Below are 17,248 nucleotides of genomic sequence, written 5' to 3'. Positions count from 1 at the left end.
ATTGCGAGGGACACAGTGCAATTGCGAGGAACACAGTCCCATTGCGAGCGACACAGCGCTCAGCGCCCCGAGGGCCAGAGGCTGCCAGCAGGGCTCCTGTCCCGGTGGCGCCGCCCAGGATCACCTCCGCCGCGGTGCGGTCCGTGCCCGGCCAGTGCCCGGCGAGTGTCGCGGGCCGCGGTGTCGCCTCCCCGGCCCCGGCGACACGGCCGCTCCCTGCGCGGCCTGCAGGGGGCGCTGCGCCCGCGGCGCGCGGCGCGGCCGCCAGGGGGCGCGCGGGGCCGCGGCGGCGCTGAGGGCGGGCGGGCAGCGGCGCCGGGGGGAAGGAGCCGCCGCCCCGCCCGCCTCAGTCACCGGCGGAGCCGCAGCGAGCGCAGCGCTGTCCCTTCAGCACCGCTCCCCCCGCGGACACCGCGGGCTCCACACCGGCCCCGCCGCCGCCTCTCGCCGCCTGCTTGGCAGTAAGTAACGCAGCCGTGCCCGCGGAACCTCGCCCCGTGCCCTGACCGCCGGCGCTGCCGCTCCTGGGGAGCTGGGAAGGGGGACCCCCGAACGCGCCGGGATGCGCAGGGGACGGGGCTCTGAACTCTCGAAAACGGGAGAAGGGTAGCAACAACCCTCCTGGGGTCAGTGGGAGTAGCGCCGTGTCCCCGTGTCCCACTGCGCGTCCGCGGTGGTGGCGGTGCTGATGACATTCCCGGTGGTGCTGGTGACATTCCCGGTGGTGCTGGTGACATTCCCGGTGATGCTGGTGACATTCCCGGTGGTGCTGGTGTCATTCCCGGTGGTGCTGGTGACATTCCCGGTGGTGCTGGTGACATTCCCGGTGATGCTCGTGACATTCCCGGTGGTGCTGGTGACATTCCCGGTGATGCTGGTGACATTCCCGGTGATGCTCGTGACATTCCCGGTGGTGCTGGTGTCATTCCCGGTGATGCTCGTGACATTCCCGGTGGTGCTGGTGTCATTCCCGGTGGTGCTGGTGGCATTCCCGGTGGTGCTGGTGGCACTCCCGGTGGTGCTGGTGTCATTCCCGGTGATGCTCATGACATTCCCGGTGGTGCTGGTGACATTCCCGGTGGTGCTGGTGACATTCCCGGTGGTGCTGGTGGCACTCCCGGTGGTGCTGGTGGCACTCCCGGTGGTGCTGGTGTCATTCCCGGTGGTGCTGGTGACATTCCCGGTGGTGCTGGTGGCTCTCCTGCCAGCGCTGGTGACATTGCCGGTATGCTGGTGGCACTCCCGGTGGTGCTGGTGACATTCCCAGCCGTGTTGGTGGCATTCCCACCAGTGCTGGTGGCTCTCCCGGCGCTTTGGGATCCGCCGTGTTTGGGCTGACAGCGAGGGGTTTAAAGGCTGTTTTTGGGATTTAAAGGCTCTTTGTGGGGTTTAGAGGTGTTTGTGGGGTTTAAAGGCTCTTTGTGGGGTTTAGAGGTTGTTTTTTGGGTGTCTGGGTAAGGCAAATGCTTTGGTGTAGTGAAGTGACATTTCCTGAAACCCAGGCGCCTACACCTGACCCCAAACCGAGCAGGGCAAGGCAGGAATTGTCCCCTTCCCCCTGCCCCGGTGACATTGCTCATCTCCCCCGGTTTCAGGTCTGGAAAGCCGGGTGCAAGGATGGTGAAGCTGGGGAGTAATTTGAACGACAAGAACAACAAACAGCCATCCAACGAAGATGGTTTTCAGACAGTTCCTTTGATCACGCCTTTGGAAGTAAATCACCTGCAGTTCCCGGCTCCGGAGAAGGTAAAACAAAATCAGAATGTGTTCCTGCATGGTTGCGCACACGGACGTGCCCCTTGGTTGTCACTGGGCTCTGGTGATGGGAATTGTGGCACCTTTATTCAATAAATAAAAAGGGGTTATCTTTCACTGTGTGTTTATCTGTTTAAACACGGCAAATAAGCACGCAGCAGTCCCCCAGTGCCCTCCCTCGTCAAAAAAGAACCCCAAATATTCCTAAACACAACTGGAAAGAAAGCTTGGTGTGTTTCTCTTGCAAGCGCTGGGGAAATTGAGGAGCAGTGTGCAATATGTTATTATCAGTAAGATTAATGGCCTGCTTGGAGAGGAGGTAATGTGATAACTCTGCCGAAATAAGCAGCTGTTTTAATTATCTCAGTTAAGCTCCGTTTTCTTCTCTGTGGCTTTGCAAAGCTGATTTGGGCACTGAGGATGCTGATTTCTCTGGGGACAGTGGCTGAGTTCCTGGGGGACAGCCCAGGGACTCGTTTGGCCCCGGGCAGGGGACACTGTTCTCCCCTGCCCTCTAAAGTCGTCTCTCACACCTGAATGCAACACTAAATTCCCAGGAAGGTGCGATTGACTGCGGGCTGTGTTGGGATTTTTTGGCTGCAGCGTGAACTAGGAAATCTTTTGTCTACATCCCTGTGGGGATGATGCATATCAGTATAACCTGGTGAGGACATGATGAGACTGTAAAAATCCGTATTCCCCAACAGCCCTCACCAAAACAAAGCCTGTCTGCAATGTAGTTCCCAGATACCACAGAGGTGGAGCCAGCCCACCCCAAAGTACAGACAGAATGATTAGATCTCGCAGGATAATGGAATAACAGCAAAATTAACACTGATGGTTATTGAACATATATCCTGCTTTTACCGTGGTACAAAATGAATTTTCCCTAAATACATTAGGAGAACATGGTGATGGATGTGATAAACCTGTCTAGGTAGACAGATCGTGTTTATTTTAGGAAAGAGCTGAGTCAACTGCCTTGACATGCTGGGAACCAGAGCTGTGCCAGACAAAGGAACTGGTCCCGTTCTCCACGTGCCTCATGGCAATCAGGAGCAACTTGGCTGCATTCAGGAGAGTTGGACTTCTGTGAATTGTTGTGAAACAGAGGCTAAGCCAGCCCTTATCTGTGACTCTGATAAATAAGATGAAGCAAAATAATTCGGGCAAAGCAATATGATGTGTCATAAATGTCTGAAAAGCTCAGGGGAACCGTAGGTGTGTAAAAGTCACTCCTTTGATGCCAGTACAAAGGGTTCGTTGAGATCACCCAGTGTCACATGGCAGTGTGGAATTTAAATGACTTGTGGAGCAGGTGAGACGTGGATTACCCAACAAACATCTTTCCAAGCTGATCAAGTGGTAACGAGTGTTCTCGGGACCTCCACAGTTCCAGTTGCCTGTTGGTGAGCAAACACTGGCGTGAATCCGTGTGGCATGATTCCTTGCTGATTTTTCTGTTTAAACATGCTCACATCAATAATTCACGTGTTGTTAGGTTACATTACCTTCATTAGCATATATTACTGCCAGTGCATCTACCAACATCCATATTTTTCTTTGCTGGAAGTGTGGGATGTATCTCCGGGCGTGCTGAGCGTGATTCAGAACTCATTAGAGTCAGAGCTATTGATTTCTGCAGGCTGTGGTTCATCTCCTCCGTGCAGCAGGCCCGGAGTTAACGGGCTGGAAATCCCTTCACCAGGAGGAGAGGGTATTTATGATAAAAGCAAAATAATTCACGACCTGTTTCCTTTGCTCTCTGTAGAAGGGGTTCTGGTGGGGCGAGTTCACCCCGGGGCAGAGGGGCTGTTAAAAGAGCTGCTAATAAGGAGCTGAACCTCAGGTGGAAAGCTTGGAAAGAGGTTAAGTGAGAGGGGCAAATTGCAGCTTTGTTCTTGAGAAAGCAGGGCTGCTGCTGAATTCAGGCAGACTGTCCCCCTGAGGAGGAGTGGACACGGATTTCAAGTCTTTCAGGGTATATTCTTGTTTAGATTTGTCTTGCTCTCAGGAGACTGGGTTAAGAAAACACCTAAAATTGACTTTTTCTCCGCAAGCAGTTGATTTTTAGCCCGGGAGAATGAGATCATGAGGCAAGGTGCTTCCTGTGCCTGGTGCGTGGGATGCTGCCGGAGCCAGCAGAGCCCGACGAGCCGCGGTGCTGGCTGGGGGGACAGCTCCGCGGGGCTCTCCAGCCCCGGGGCTCTCCTGCGATCCCGCTGCCAGCAGCCACAGGGAGCCAATGCTGCTGGCCAGCTCCTGCATCGCATCCTCGGCGCTCCACAGACAGCGTGCATTGTCCTGGCAGCCCCTGTAAGTGAAACCTAAAAAAAAATCCAACTCTGCTAAGCCTTCCCCTTTCTGGGCTTCTCTTCGCTGTCAGAAAGGATCTTCATTTAGGAAACGGAGCTTTTGACCTGCATCTAACCCTGGGGTCAGAGCAATCCACGGTGCATCAAAACCAGGGCAGGGAGGTTTGGGTGCAGCTCAGGGCTCTGTCTAGAGGAGGAGTAGTAACAGCTTTGGATAGTGACCCAAGAGTGTACAAGGCTTGTGCTGGGCAGCCCAGCTGCTGTCCCTACAATAATGCCTTCACCTGGTGTGTATTTGCAAGTTCTGTTCCTTTATAGGCTTTTTGTTTCAGTCGAGTCTTAGATACCTGCATGCAGGTTGAAGAACATCAAACCTGTTGTGTGTTGGATCCCTAAAAGCCATCCACAAAGCCTGTGGAACCTACAGACTGAAAATTGTGCTTCAAGAACCCTGAGTTCTCGAAATTTTCTTTATTTTAATGACATTTTTGTAGCTGATTCACTTTGAGACTCACTCAAAATGACTCTCAGTATTAACCTATGTAGGTGTTTCACCAGAGCTTCCATCATCTCTTGCCAAGTGTTTTTTGTGTCTGGTTTCTCTGTCAGAGAAAGGATACAAAAATAGAATATAAGAATAATAGAATATAAGAATGAGGCTTTTACTGATGTGATGTAAACCCTGAAGTCCAGCTCTTTTCAGATAGTTCCTTGAAGAAATCATTTGGGGGTAAGAAAGGAAAAAACTCTTACAGGTGTGCTTAAATTTCTTATCTGTCCTTTTGGGGGTGCTTTCCTAACAGGCTTGTTCTCCAAAGCACTGAGACCATAGCAGCTCCCTCTGACTTCCACCTTGCTGCTGTTGGAAAAATGCAGGCAGGATTTCAGGAGGCTTCAATTTGGCAACCTTTCTTTTTTAAAATTGCAGGCCACTGGAATGTCTTCTTCCTTCTCCCACCAAAGGAGGATGTCCCCTCCTCCTGCTGCTCCTCCTGCATCATCAGCATTCTCATCCTTCTGTCAGCACTTGTGTGGCTGCAGGGAAACAAATGGACCCAGGACAGGAATTGTCTCCCTTAGGTGCTAAGCCTGCTGTGCATTTATTTTTATGGACAATCTTGAAGCATTTCCCTTGTCCCCTGTTCCCTTGCTGGAGCATAAGGCAGTCAGGTGCTCCTAAATCATTTTTGCATGGCCTTTTTGGTGAAATCCATCCATGTAACAGCAATAATAGCCCCATCAACAATGACAAGCCCTTGACCTGGCTTTTTATGTCTCTGAATTTAATTTCTTCTGATTCAAAAAGGAAAAAAATAAAAAACCAGAAATCTTTTATCTTTTAGGACCAAAGGGAAAAAGAGGAGCTGTTGCCTTGTTTTCCAAGGCATAGACAAACAGCTTCAGCTGTGATTGTGTCCCTGCAATGATAATGCTGAAAGATGTGCAGCTTTTCAGGGACCATTCTGTTCACTGAAATGTGAAATGAAACCAACAACTGGGGACCCCTTGGTCTCTTGGCTCACTTCAGTATAATCCAGCAGGAAATACCTCTGTTCTGGCAGTAAAATCCTGGTTTTACATAACACAAAAGTGCATGAAAGCTCTTGTCAGGCTGTAAAAAACATCCGGCACCTCTTTTGTGGTGAAGGCTGCAGAAGGCTTATCATGTGGTCCATTGTTCTTTATTTTGAATGCATCTGGAGGCTCGAGAATTAATTTCTCTAGTGGCAAATTCCTGCCGCCAGCCCAGGAGAGGAAAAAAAAAAAAAAAAAAAGATATAACAGCTCTCTTCAAATGCTTTCCCCACCCTGTGCTCCTGCCTCTGGCCACATCCCTCTCAGAGAGGCTGAGGCCATGCATTTACACAGAGCTCCTGGAGATCGGGAGGTCCCTGGTGTTCACAGCCTGTCCCTGTTGGTTTAACAGAAAATAACGTTTGGTCCTGGCCAGCTGAGCAGGAATAATTCAGAGTAGCTGGATGAGTGCTCCTGTACCTCGGGGACTGCTTGGAGCTCAGTCCTGGCTGGCGGTGTCAGCCTGCCCTCTGTGCAGCCTGGAGGCACGAGCTGTCAGGGCAGCGTGGGGCTGCTGTCGGAGCTGCTGCTCGTGCTGGGGCTGGAGGCAGCTCAGCATTCCCGGCTGAGCATTCCTGGGAAGCTGCAGGAGCTCTGGATGAGCCGCGGCTCCTGCTCCTCTGCTGGTGGGATGGAGCAAATGGCAAAAGGAGGGATGGGGTAGGGATAGTGATGAGGCAAGGGGAGGAAGGAAGAGGGAGGAAGAGGATGTAAAGGGAAAGAAAACGTGGATAAAACAAAGGAAGGGAATAACAAATAAGAAGGAATAGGCTGTCTTGCCTTTCCCCGTCCTTTCTTTTCTCCACTTGGGATACTCTGCCTCATCCCCACAAACAGCAACGTCTGAGCCTTCTTCTCCTCTCCCTCCTACACTGTGCAAATTCCTTTGTCCTCTGGATGTGTATTAGAACTGAGCACCACCCCTGCTCATTAGGCTGTAATAAATCCTTGCAGCATCCCACTCGGGGCAGAGCAGCGTTTGGGGAACCTCCTTGATGGTGTTTGCATGTTTTGGACAGCCCTGCTCCCGTTTGGATGTCACTCTGTGCTGGCCTTCCTCTCACACCCCAACCCCTCCACTAGGGCTGTTCACAGGGTGCTCACAGGGACCTGGAACAGCTTCCAGCAGTCTCCCATCATCCCGAGAATGTGCTGCTGCAGCAGAGCTTCACTCTGAGCATCCCAGGATTTGTGTAGCCTGGGCAGAAATCTCCCTCCTTAACTGCTCTGCCATCAGTGCCTGAATTAGGGGCTTTAAAGCTGCCTGGGTTTGCGAGCTCCATTACCTCTCTTAAGCCCAGCTATGTCTGCACTGCAATTCCTGGAGCTGCATCCTGCAGAAACAGCAGGAATGGACTCAGGGAATAGCTCTTGGGCTATGGAGGCTTGGCTGAGCCTGCTCTTTTTTCTACCATCAAAGCCCACTGCTGAGGTGGAAGTGATTTCAGCAAGACTGTCAAGTGAACCCCACATACCAGTTCCTTACTGGTCTGGAAAGGAGAACTGGGCAGGAATCTTGGCTGCTGTAAATCAAGACAGCTGAAGGGAAATCAGTGGAGCTCTGCTAATTCAGCTCGGCCAGTTTGTGATTGATTCTTTTGTCCGCTTTGCTAAACCCTCTCCTGGATGAACCTACTCAAATCAGTTTTTCTCACCCCACCTCCTGTGGGTTCCTGGTGGTTATGGGCACCCAGAGATTTGTAGGGAGACGTGGCTGAATAAATTCCAAGCCACTTTTGTTCTTGGGGCTGTGCCTTGCCCTTCTCATCTGCCTTCAGCTCCCAGTGCAGCCTTTGCATTCTGTGCTGCCTTTCACTGGTGATACCAGGGCTGATTACATTTGCTGTCTTTGTCCTTTTGTGATGTTCCTTATGCCTGGAATATCTTCCTGGCACTGAGTCAGGAGATCACTTTTTTCCTACCACCCTCTGTAAAACTCATTTCCAGCACAACACCCATTAGATGAGCTGACAGAGGGTAAAAAAATAGCAGAGTACTGACCCTGGCTTTCTCCAGGGACTATGGATTTGATCCAAGGCATCTTTTTCTTAAAATTTTCACATTTCTACTTTGTTTACTGCTTGATCTTTCAGGCACTTTATGTATTCAAATAATGACTAGGATGCCATTACCTATACTCCAAATGACAATTTTAATATCAACCTTTGGGAAGTCTCCCTGCTGAGATGTGTCCACCCTGTATATTTGGAGGCATAGCTGCCATTCCTGTAGGATGGGACATAGCCATAACCATTTGGGGAAGCTTTAAAGACCTAATTATCTAAAAATCTGGGAATTTGCAGCATGGGGATTGCCAGGTAATCTGAGATTTGTCCACTTTATCCAGCTCCAGGCAGTAGCCAGGGCAACAGTCAGGAGGAGGTACAGGAGATGCTGCATGGAGCTGCTCATGCCTATCAATGTTTCATCCTAAGCCTGCAAGGCCAGAGATTGTTTTAAGCCCTGAAACATGATTTTCCCATCTCTTTTCCTCTATTATTTTAGTGCTGACCATTTTAACTTCAGCTGCTGTTGGCAATGTGCACATCTCATTTGCTCTTTGGAGCTGGCTCTGGGTGAGGATTAAGCTGGAGAATTGTGTGAGCAGGTGGTGGATTCTGGCCGTTGCTTGGCTTGGAGCACACGAGGGGAGAACCTGCCCCAGACCCAGCAAGTTTAGTGCCAGCTTTAGGCTGGGGGCACCTTTTGCTGTCACCTGGCCCCTGCTGCACCCTGAGGTCCTGCTCAGCTGCTGATGCTTTGTTGGGTAACAAAGGCAAAGGAAACCACGACATTGGTACCAGTGAGAAGTTGATATTTTCCCTTCTGTTTCTACAAGGAATGGAGAAAGGTGTGGAAAGGAAGGAAGCTGAGTCTCATCTTCATTTAAAAGTGAGCCTGACTAATCCTCCTGGAAATGGGTGGGGGTGTTACAACCATTTTGTGGGACTACAAAGTCCAGCTTTGAACTTGGAGGGAACCTTTCTCCTTGGTAGCAGCAACACATTTTTTTTATCATTTCTGTCAATCTGACGGCTACTCCGACTGAGAGACTCTTCATTATTAATAATCCCAGGAAGTAGTATTTTAAATTTTTATGGTTTGCGCTTTGCAGCACCTGAACCACAATATATTACATGCACTGTGGCAGTGGAGTGGGAATTACAGCAGGGCTGCATGTCCTTTTCCAAATGAATTATTTAAAGTTTTCACAATGCCAGTTATGTTAAATATTATTACTCATTTCTTCAGGGAAAACCATAGAGCTCAAATGCAAATATAAAGTGGCAATAAATGACGTTACATTTAGCCAGTTGGAGACAAGGCTCAGAATTCATATCAGTTCATTTTCTGAAACACTTACTTCATCCCTTTGCTGGAAAATCCTTTTCAAGGTTCCATGCTTAATGGGATATTTTTCAATTTGTCACATTTCACATCTACTCTGCTCCTTCCTCCTCACAGCAAATGCTTTTAATATAGCCCACTTGGTTAGAAGCTTGCTTTATTTCCCTTTCAGCAGCCCAAATCCCTGGATTTCCCAGCACTCTCCCACTGTTTACCTTCTCAAGGTTGTCGATGATGGATTTCCTGCTGGTGTAGGCAGACTCTCATCTGTTGTTTCTCACCTCAGCATACCTATAATTTTCCAAAGCATCACTACAGAGAAGGTGCATGGTCCAGCATCCATTAAAGCTGAGGAAAGATTTCCTATTGATCCCAGTCATGGCACTGGCATGAAGCCTGGAATAATAAGAGCATTTAGGTTTGGGATTCAATAAATATATTAGTAAACAGCATCATTAGAAACATCTTGTGTGGAGCAGGGTGATGGATGTGGCTTGTGGTCCTGTTGTGGTGGGGTTTCACAATTTCCAGGCCATTCCCTGCAGGCTGCTCTGAGCTCTTCAGAAGTGTTTGAGGGACTGGAATGAGGAACCAGAAGATCCAAGGAAGAGAACAGAATGTCAAAACCTTTCAAGACACGGAACGTTGCTGCATCTGCTGACCTGGGATGGCTGAGGGGGACAATTCTGCAGAGAGCTGCCATTTTCCATAGGTTGTCTGACTGCCTTCCCACACCATCATCCTTTGCTAGCCCCTAATCCCAAAAATGAGATTTATGTGGAGAATCTGCTGGAGCTGCCATTCTCTCTCATTAATGAAGGTCTGAGAAAATAGTGCATTGAAAGCAGTGAACCAACCCTGGTGTGAACTCCTGACTCAGCCACCAAGTGGGACTCAGCACATCACTGAGATTCTTTTTTTTTGTCTTTTTTCCCTACTCCTCCATGAGTAATATGGGATGCTGGGGTCACACTGCTTGCAGAGCCCCTGAGCAATTGATGAAGAATTCCCCAGGATCCCCAAGCATCCGTGTTGGAAGTGGCTGTGGGAAGGAGCCTGAAGCCAGCTCCAATAGGCCAAAGCTCTTAAATGCACACTTAACTTGAAATATCCGGCTCATCCCGCTGATGTTAATAGGACTACTTGCATGCTTAAGTGCTTTGCTGAATTGGTGGTTAATTAGCTCAAATTCTAAACAAACCTAGTTAAGGAGGAAGCCGCAAGGACTGCAGTGAGGGTTTCCATAATCAGATGTGACTTTTTGCTGGTCCATAACCCTTTTCCCTCTTCTCATATTCTCACTCTGCAAGCTCCATCTAGGAAGCAACTTTCAACGAACAGCTTTATTTTGGATGTAAAATGAAGAAAGTCCCAGGTAATTTATTGGTGTCCCCTTTACTGCTTATGCAAGAACAGCTCCGTTCCTGCAACTTGAAGGTGCTGTATCTCTGTGAAATGGTGTGAAATCTTTAAGAACAGATCACAGGAGCAAGATAATCTGCAGGGAGATTCCCTGAGCTAAATCCATCTGGAAGTTCCCCCTTAGAGCAGTTCTTTTCCAACGTGCTAACATCCCAGAGGAGGGAAGGAGATGGCATTTCTTTCCCTTCAGTTTCCTTGGAATTGCAGCTCCCCAAGACCCCAGTTCTGCCCTCCCTTTCCCTGATTTCAATCCAGAGCAATTCCCAAGCCAGCACCGCTGCGGAACAGCCAAGGAGAGGGGCTGGGGATCATTCTGGTGCTGTAATGAGCGGCAGCAGCTCTCCCAGGAAAGCTGTCGTGGTGCGAGATGGATGTTCCTTGTTTGCATGGGAACTCTGGGATCCGGGCTGGCTGCAGCTGCTCGGGGGCAGCCGCTGATAAACGAGCGCTGATCATTGCCCCGACTGCGGAGTCAGGAGCCTTTTATTACTCCATGTTCAGCAGCAATTTGGGTAGAATTTCTGGAAGACTTCACTGCCAGGAATTTTTTATTTTCTCGCTGACAAAATGGAAAAAGAAGGTGGAAAAGGAGTGATGGCAGGGAATGGGGGAAGGAAAATCTTTCCCACCCAACTCAAATCAGAAGGCTGGAAAATGAAAACAGAAAAAAAAAAGGCTAAAAAAACGCAGAAAGATTTCTTTAGAAGATTGATTATTCCTTTTCTAAATTTGCACTTTTAACTCTGCAAGAGTAGGATCCATGCTCAGGCTGATTTATTTAGCCTGTGGGGGACTGAGCAAGAAGGAGCTCTGTTCTTCTCAATGTACACCCCATGCCCTCAGCAAAATTGCATTTTTATCGTTGCTGCCACGATATTGAATGGTCCCCCCCCACTGCAGGTTTTCAGTTTTCTGTTTGACCTTTGTAATTTGATTTCTGTGCTCTCCTCTAAAAAGGAGACTTCACTGCCTGCCCTTTCTGCTGCTGAGTAATTCCAGCAGATGTCTGACAAAGACACTTCTGGAGACCAGGTTTTTAACTTTTGCCTGCTAAAAGCCCTTTAGCAAAGGTGCTTCTTCCCTCTTCTACCAAAGCTTTTTGATACCTCTGCAAAACACTGCCCAGGGTGACTCTGGCTCTGTGCACACTCATTTCACTGCTGGCACAGTCAGCAAATTGTGTTTCGAGTACCCTCTGATCTGGCTGGGGCCTGAGCTTGCTTAGTTATTCCCAGATGTGATAGAATTGCTGCTGGACTTGAATCTGATGCCTGGTGAAGGAAGGGCTGTGTGGGTTCATTTTCAGACTCTGTATCCTTGCAGACAGCATGATTCAAACTTGCTTGCTTATTGGTGCAATGGAACAGTTAAAAAATAGCCATAACAAAATTGGTGTTGATGATGAAAAAATTTATAGCTAGAAACAAGGAAAGTTTTTAATTTGATTCTTTTTCTTATATTCTGCCTTCATGGTCTTTCATTAAGACCCAGTGTTACAGTTTGTGGAAAAGCTCTCATATATGTTTTAAAAAATTGTCTGCAGCCAAGATTTATATCAAGCAGGAAGCATGAATTTGGGAGAATTGGATATTGTCTGAAAACAGAAAGAGAGCAATTTCTGAGCACTGGCTGGCAGGTGCTGCTGGCTGATGCTCTGTAATTTACTGTACTGGGTGTACAAAAGGCCAGGGAGAAGACTGAAGGCTGGCCAGCTGCATTTGCCTCCTCTGGAGGGAGAAAATGAGGTCATTGCTTGTTTGGAGCTCAGAGCTGACCTGGGCCACTTTGTCTTGGCTGCAGAGGGAGCTTTGCTTTATTTTGCCCACAATGTGCTGGGCAGGGTGGGCAAAATGGGGTTTGATTCAACAGTGGGTTCAGAGCAGGGTCAGGATTCCCCCCAAACCTGCCCAAGCTTGTCCCCATTTATCATTTCCCCTCTTCTGTGTTGCATTGTTACAGTTTTTCATTAATAAGGTATAAAATAGTGAACTGTTTTTTGTTATAAGGTTTTTTAAGGCTAAACTATCTAATTAAGAAGTGACACTTAAATTATTTTTTCTTTTAACTCAGCAACTAATTACTTGAAGTCTGCAGTGCAGACTTTTCCGTCTAATTACAAAATATTATTTAAACTTATTAAGAAGGAAGAAAGTAAAAAAGAAGAACTTGCCTCCGCCCTAAATTTTTTATCGTGTTTCATATATATTACTATATTCTAAAACTTAAAATTCTAAGTTTTTCACCTTGTGATATTACACACTTCTAATTAACTACACACTTGTAACTTTAGTGTTGTCAGTCAATGTTGGAAGTTTTTTTTACAGCCCCAGGTTAAATGTAATGTTCTCTTGGGAGTCAGAGTCTGTCAGTATAGAAAGTTGAAAATTTTTAGTATCTAGAATTCTAACATTGTGTCATCACAAATCCTGAGCTCCCAGCTGCTCATAGAAACATTTGTGTGGCTTTTTGTCCCTTCTTCTCGCCAAGTATTAATATTGCAAATGCTCCTGTAATAAACACTATTGAGAGGGATTTGCTGGAGGATGTAAATATTCATCAGTCTTTAATGATTTGCATTTGAATCCAGAAAATTGGCTTATGACTCCTCGTTGCCTCTGATTTCCACATGCATTAAATGCAGGAGGATTAAATACCTGGGGTTCTCTTTGGTCCAAAGCAGACTTTGCTGTCTCCATTTGGAAATAAGTCCTTGATTAGCTGGGAACTCAACCTTGTGCTTCACTTAATCTGTTCCAATCCTTCAACACGGTTTTGTTTCTAACTAAGAGCTTTAGGATCACTCTTGTCACTCTCATCTGGAGCAGCCTCCACTCCTGGAGGTTTTAATTTCCACCAGGCTGCAGCTCAGAATGGAGAGCCAGAAAGTGGAAGGGTCTTCTGCACTGGTGTAAACCACCTCATTTTATAAGATTATTAGAACCTGGATTAATCAGACACAGATCTTAGGGGAAAAGCCAAGGTGATAATACAAGATAAATATTGATCATCTGGAGCCTGAATGAATGAAACACCAAATGGCCTAAATCTAAATTGGCTTCAGCAGAACTTGTTTGGACAGAGCTTTTAATTAGTGAGGCTCTTCTTTAGGATGGGCTGTTCTTCTGCCTGTTGAGCATGATATAAAAATTAAATACTCCTAAACAAAAGTGGGTGTCAAACATTTTGCTGTCAGCTATTTTAAGGCTCAGTGTGATAAGCTCACTGTCCTAGTTCTGTGTATCTGCCGATTTATCTGCCGCTCTTATTCCTGAGGGAGTGATGGCTTGTGTTCATTTATGGTGCTTGTGTAGGTCCAGGGGATAGTTTATATAGAAAAGCTTTGATAACAAAGCTTCAAAAATCTCTGCTGTGGGCAGAAGCCTCAAAAGTGTTGTTATTTTCCAGGTAATTGTGAAAACAAGAACAGAATATCAGCCTGACCAGAAGAACAAAGGAAAACTCAGAGTGCCCAAAATTGCTGAATTCACAGTCAGTTTCACTGATGGGGTAACAGAAAGACTAAAGGTAAGAAATGGTTGTTCTGCTGCCTTCTGATGCAAATTCCATTCATTTTAAAATAACTGAATCAAAGTGACAGGAAAGACATAACACATTTAACACTTCACTCATCACCAGGGTCAAAGAGAGGCTTATCTGCATGAGTGTAAAGAGTTTTTTTAGGACAGGCATGAAAATACCTTCATTGCTACATCTCAAATAGAAAATGCTTTTCTTTCCCAAGAAAATGACGTAATTATATTCCAGCCCAAACTGAAAATAAACCAAGTTTGAATCCTTTTTCTTCTCAAACACTGGTGTTAAAAGAATTTTTAAAAACCCAAGTGAAGATTGGTTGAAACACTTTGTTTAGTCTTTTAAAATTCCATTTGTCTCATAGCCAGTCAACCCTTTTCATATTTAAAATACTTTGGTATAATTATTATATTACTACAGATTTAAAACTACTTCAAAATGCATAGGAAAAAAGGTATTAGAGAAGCATCCAAGCATATCCTGCCCTGTAAGCAGTGTTGCTCCACAGGAATTGGAATTTTCTGATGGAAAATGTTTCCTTGGGAAATTTTCAACAGGCTGTACTCAAACATGGAAAGAAACTCATGAATTATTGAGTGCTGTCGGTTCCTGTTGACTGCAGCACATTAGAATGGCTCAGTTCCTCCTAAAATTAGACTCCAAATGTGTAGCTGCCAGTTTTTCCTCCCTTTGCACTGGGAAGATCTGGTGCTTTTTCTAAACCACAGAGCATGGCAGTGATAGAAATGGGAGATCTGATTGCTCATTTTCAAAATCAGAGGAAATATCAATGATTTTGAGTAGAACTCAGAGAAAGTGGGCAGTGCCTGGTGACATTCCTGCTCCTTCCAAAGCATCATTTATTCTTAAGAGTTGTGGGAATAAATGTTTATGGTTCTTGGCTGGTTTATTTTTCCCATGGACATCACAGTTTGACCTGAAATTTCTTACCTGCTGTTGGTACTTACTGAATTCTTCCCTGAGCTTCTTGTGTGCAGTAAACTATTTACCACCAGTGGTAACTCTCTGTTGCACCAGAGTACAGTGAATTAACCACGGTTAAATCCCAGTCTTGGAAACCACAGCAGACATTTCCAGTGTCCCACACAAATCAGAACCGGACACGATGTGCCTGAGAACCAGCAATAAATTGAGAGTCTCCCGGACTGATGTGTTGGCTTTAACCCCAGTAAATGGCCTTGCTGGTGTTGTAAATCCCGGTGCCTCACTGGGTATTTAACACTCAATCCTGCAGCCCTGGAGGATGTGAAAGGCAGGGTAAAACCAGGAAATATCTGGCTTTGTTATTTTATAAAGCACTCAAAAACATCTCCTCCTTACACACCGAGTTAATATATAGTTCATGGATAAATCCTATTTCATCTGCTCCTTCTACTGAGTATCTTGTTTTTCAAATTCCTAAATTACTCTTGCATTCAAACCTTTCCTTTCATGCATTTCTCCTCTTCCCATCCTGTTTTTGGTGCAGTTTTCTCATTTCACAGCTTCAGCTGGGAGCCCTGGCAGAGGTGGGAGTTGGGCCTATTCCTCTAGGGCCTGGCAGCATCACAGTTTCATTTTTGAGCTATTTCCTTTCCCTAAAATCCATATGATTTTCATTCTCTGCTCTTCAATGTCAACTTATTCATCAGGCAGCCTCTGCTCTAATACTGGATAAGACTCTAAGCCTCTCCCTGCCTGCTTTTCATAAGGCTTCCATGTATCCCATTAAATTTGTAGTATTATTTCCTGACAAAATGAGCTGAGATAATAGCTAATATTTATTACCTTTTGTACTTTTTATTGCACCACATTTTTGTTCCAGTGTATATTTTTAGTGAAGTTATTAAAAACCCTGCCCTCTGGTTATAAGCTGCCCTATTATCTGGTACTGATGAAATCATCTTACATTTGTTTTTTGTAAGAGGAAACCACAGTAAATACTTAACTTTTATGATCTCAGTTTAGCTACATTTTAAAAAGCTTTAACAAAGATGATATAACTGTGATCATCATATTCTCTTTTGTCCTTTTGAGGGTGGAAAAGCTCTCCCAGACCATCGAGTCCAAGCTGTGCCACATCCCCACCTTGTCCCCAGCCCAGAGCACCGAGTGCCACCTCCAGCCCTTCCTGGGACACTCCAGGGATGGGGATCCAAACCTCCCTGGGCAGTTCCAAGGCCTGAGCACCCTTTCCATGGGGAAATTCCTGCTGATGTCCACCCTGAGCCTGCCCTGGCCCAGCCTGAGGCCATTTCCTGCTGTCCTGGGGCTGGCTGCCTGGGAAAAGAGGCTGCAGTTCTGTGGCTTTGTGCTATAGAAGACCAAGATATCTGGAAAAAGTTTTGAGACCACGTGAACCTGCCAGCCAAGTCTACAGATGCCCTTTTCCCTGCCTTTTGGTTATCTTTTATTGAAGAAACTAATGAATTATTAGACAACTTACTCACATGAACAAGCCCAAGCCAGAATTTAAGCTTATGCTTGCATATTTTTCATCGATGCAGAATAGCCCAGATCTGAGATCTTTAATTATCATAAAGAAGAGACTGTCCCTAGGCAACGGTTCTTATTTCACACCAGCTCTTCCAGGAATCTGAGCTAGCTCTTGCCTCTTGTCACATCCCCTAATAGATGAGATTATGATTCTCTCCAGCTCAGCACACAGTGTCCTGGAAGTTTGACCAATTAGGCTGATTCTTCAGCTGCATGAGTCAGCTCATACCTCCTTTATAAAACTGTTTAAATAGTTGTGTGTAGATGGGTTATGAGAAAATGATGTTAAAATAACCTTATGGTTGAGCCATCCATACAGAAAAGAAATTTCTTTTCTCATTTTACTCCTCCACAGAGAAGCAAAGAGAACATTTTTCTAAGCTGACAGGCAGTGATTTATAGACCTTGTCTTCTCCAGACTGCTTCTACCTTTGGAGTGAGCTTTGAAGGGAACTCCTGTTCCTGGGCTTTGCCATCCTGTGACAACACTGAGGTGCCTTAGAGAGGGTTTGTAAATGTGTCTCTGATTCCTCTGCGGGGTGACAGCTCTAACCCTCTGCATCTGAGGCTTCCTGCTCCTTCTCACCAGGGATACCCCACTGTACATCTTTTAAGAACAATCTCTCATGTGTGAGTAATCATTCTGCCCTTATTTCTATCAGCACTGAAAAGATATTTAATCCCTTTTGCTTTTTAAACAGATTCCCCACCAAATGAAGTCTTGTCACTTCTGGAGAACAGGGTTTCCACTGACTCCTTTTCTCTTCCAACCAGTCCAGATAGCCCAGAAATCATCCAGCACC

General features: G+C 46.5%; 1 protein-coding gene across 1 annotated transcript in view; it reads left to right on the top strand.

Moving 5' to 3' along the window:
• Positions 1-305: 305 nt before the first annotated feature.
• NSG2 (neuronal vesicle trafficking associated 2) overlaps positions 306-17,248 on the top strand; it is a 31,713-nt gene continuing 14,770 nt past the window's right edge. Inside the window, exons 1-3 of the mRNA XM_068206121.1 lie at positions 306-461; positions 1,596-1,746; positions 13,821-13,940. Of these exons, the coding sequence (XP_068062222.1) occupies positions 1,618-1,746; positions 13,821-13,940 (249 nt within the window). The 5' untranslated portion in view covers positions 306-461; positions 1,596-1,617. The remainder of the gene's footprint in view (positions 462-1,595; positions 1,747-13,820; positions 13,941-17,248) is intronic.

The sequence above is a fragment of the Anomalospiza imberbis genome, chromosome 15 (assembly GCF_031753505.1).
Source record: "Anomalospiza imberbis isolate Cuckoo-Finch-1a 21T00152 chromosome 15, ASM3175350v1, whole genome shotgun sequence".
Taxonomy (NCBI): domain Eukaryota; kingdom Metazoa; phylum Chordata; class Aves; order Passeriformes; family Viduidae; genus Anomalospiza; species Anomalospiza imberbis.
The sequence above is the reverse complement of the archived record's forward strand: the minus strand, read 5'-3'. Positions and strand labels throughout refer to the sequence as shown.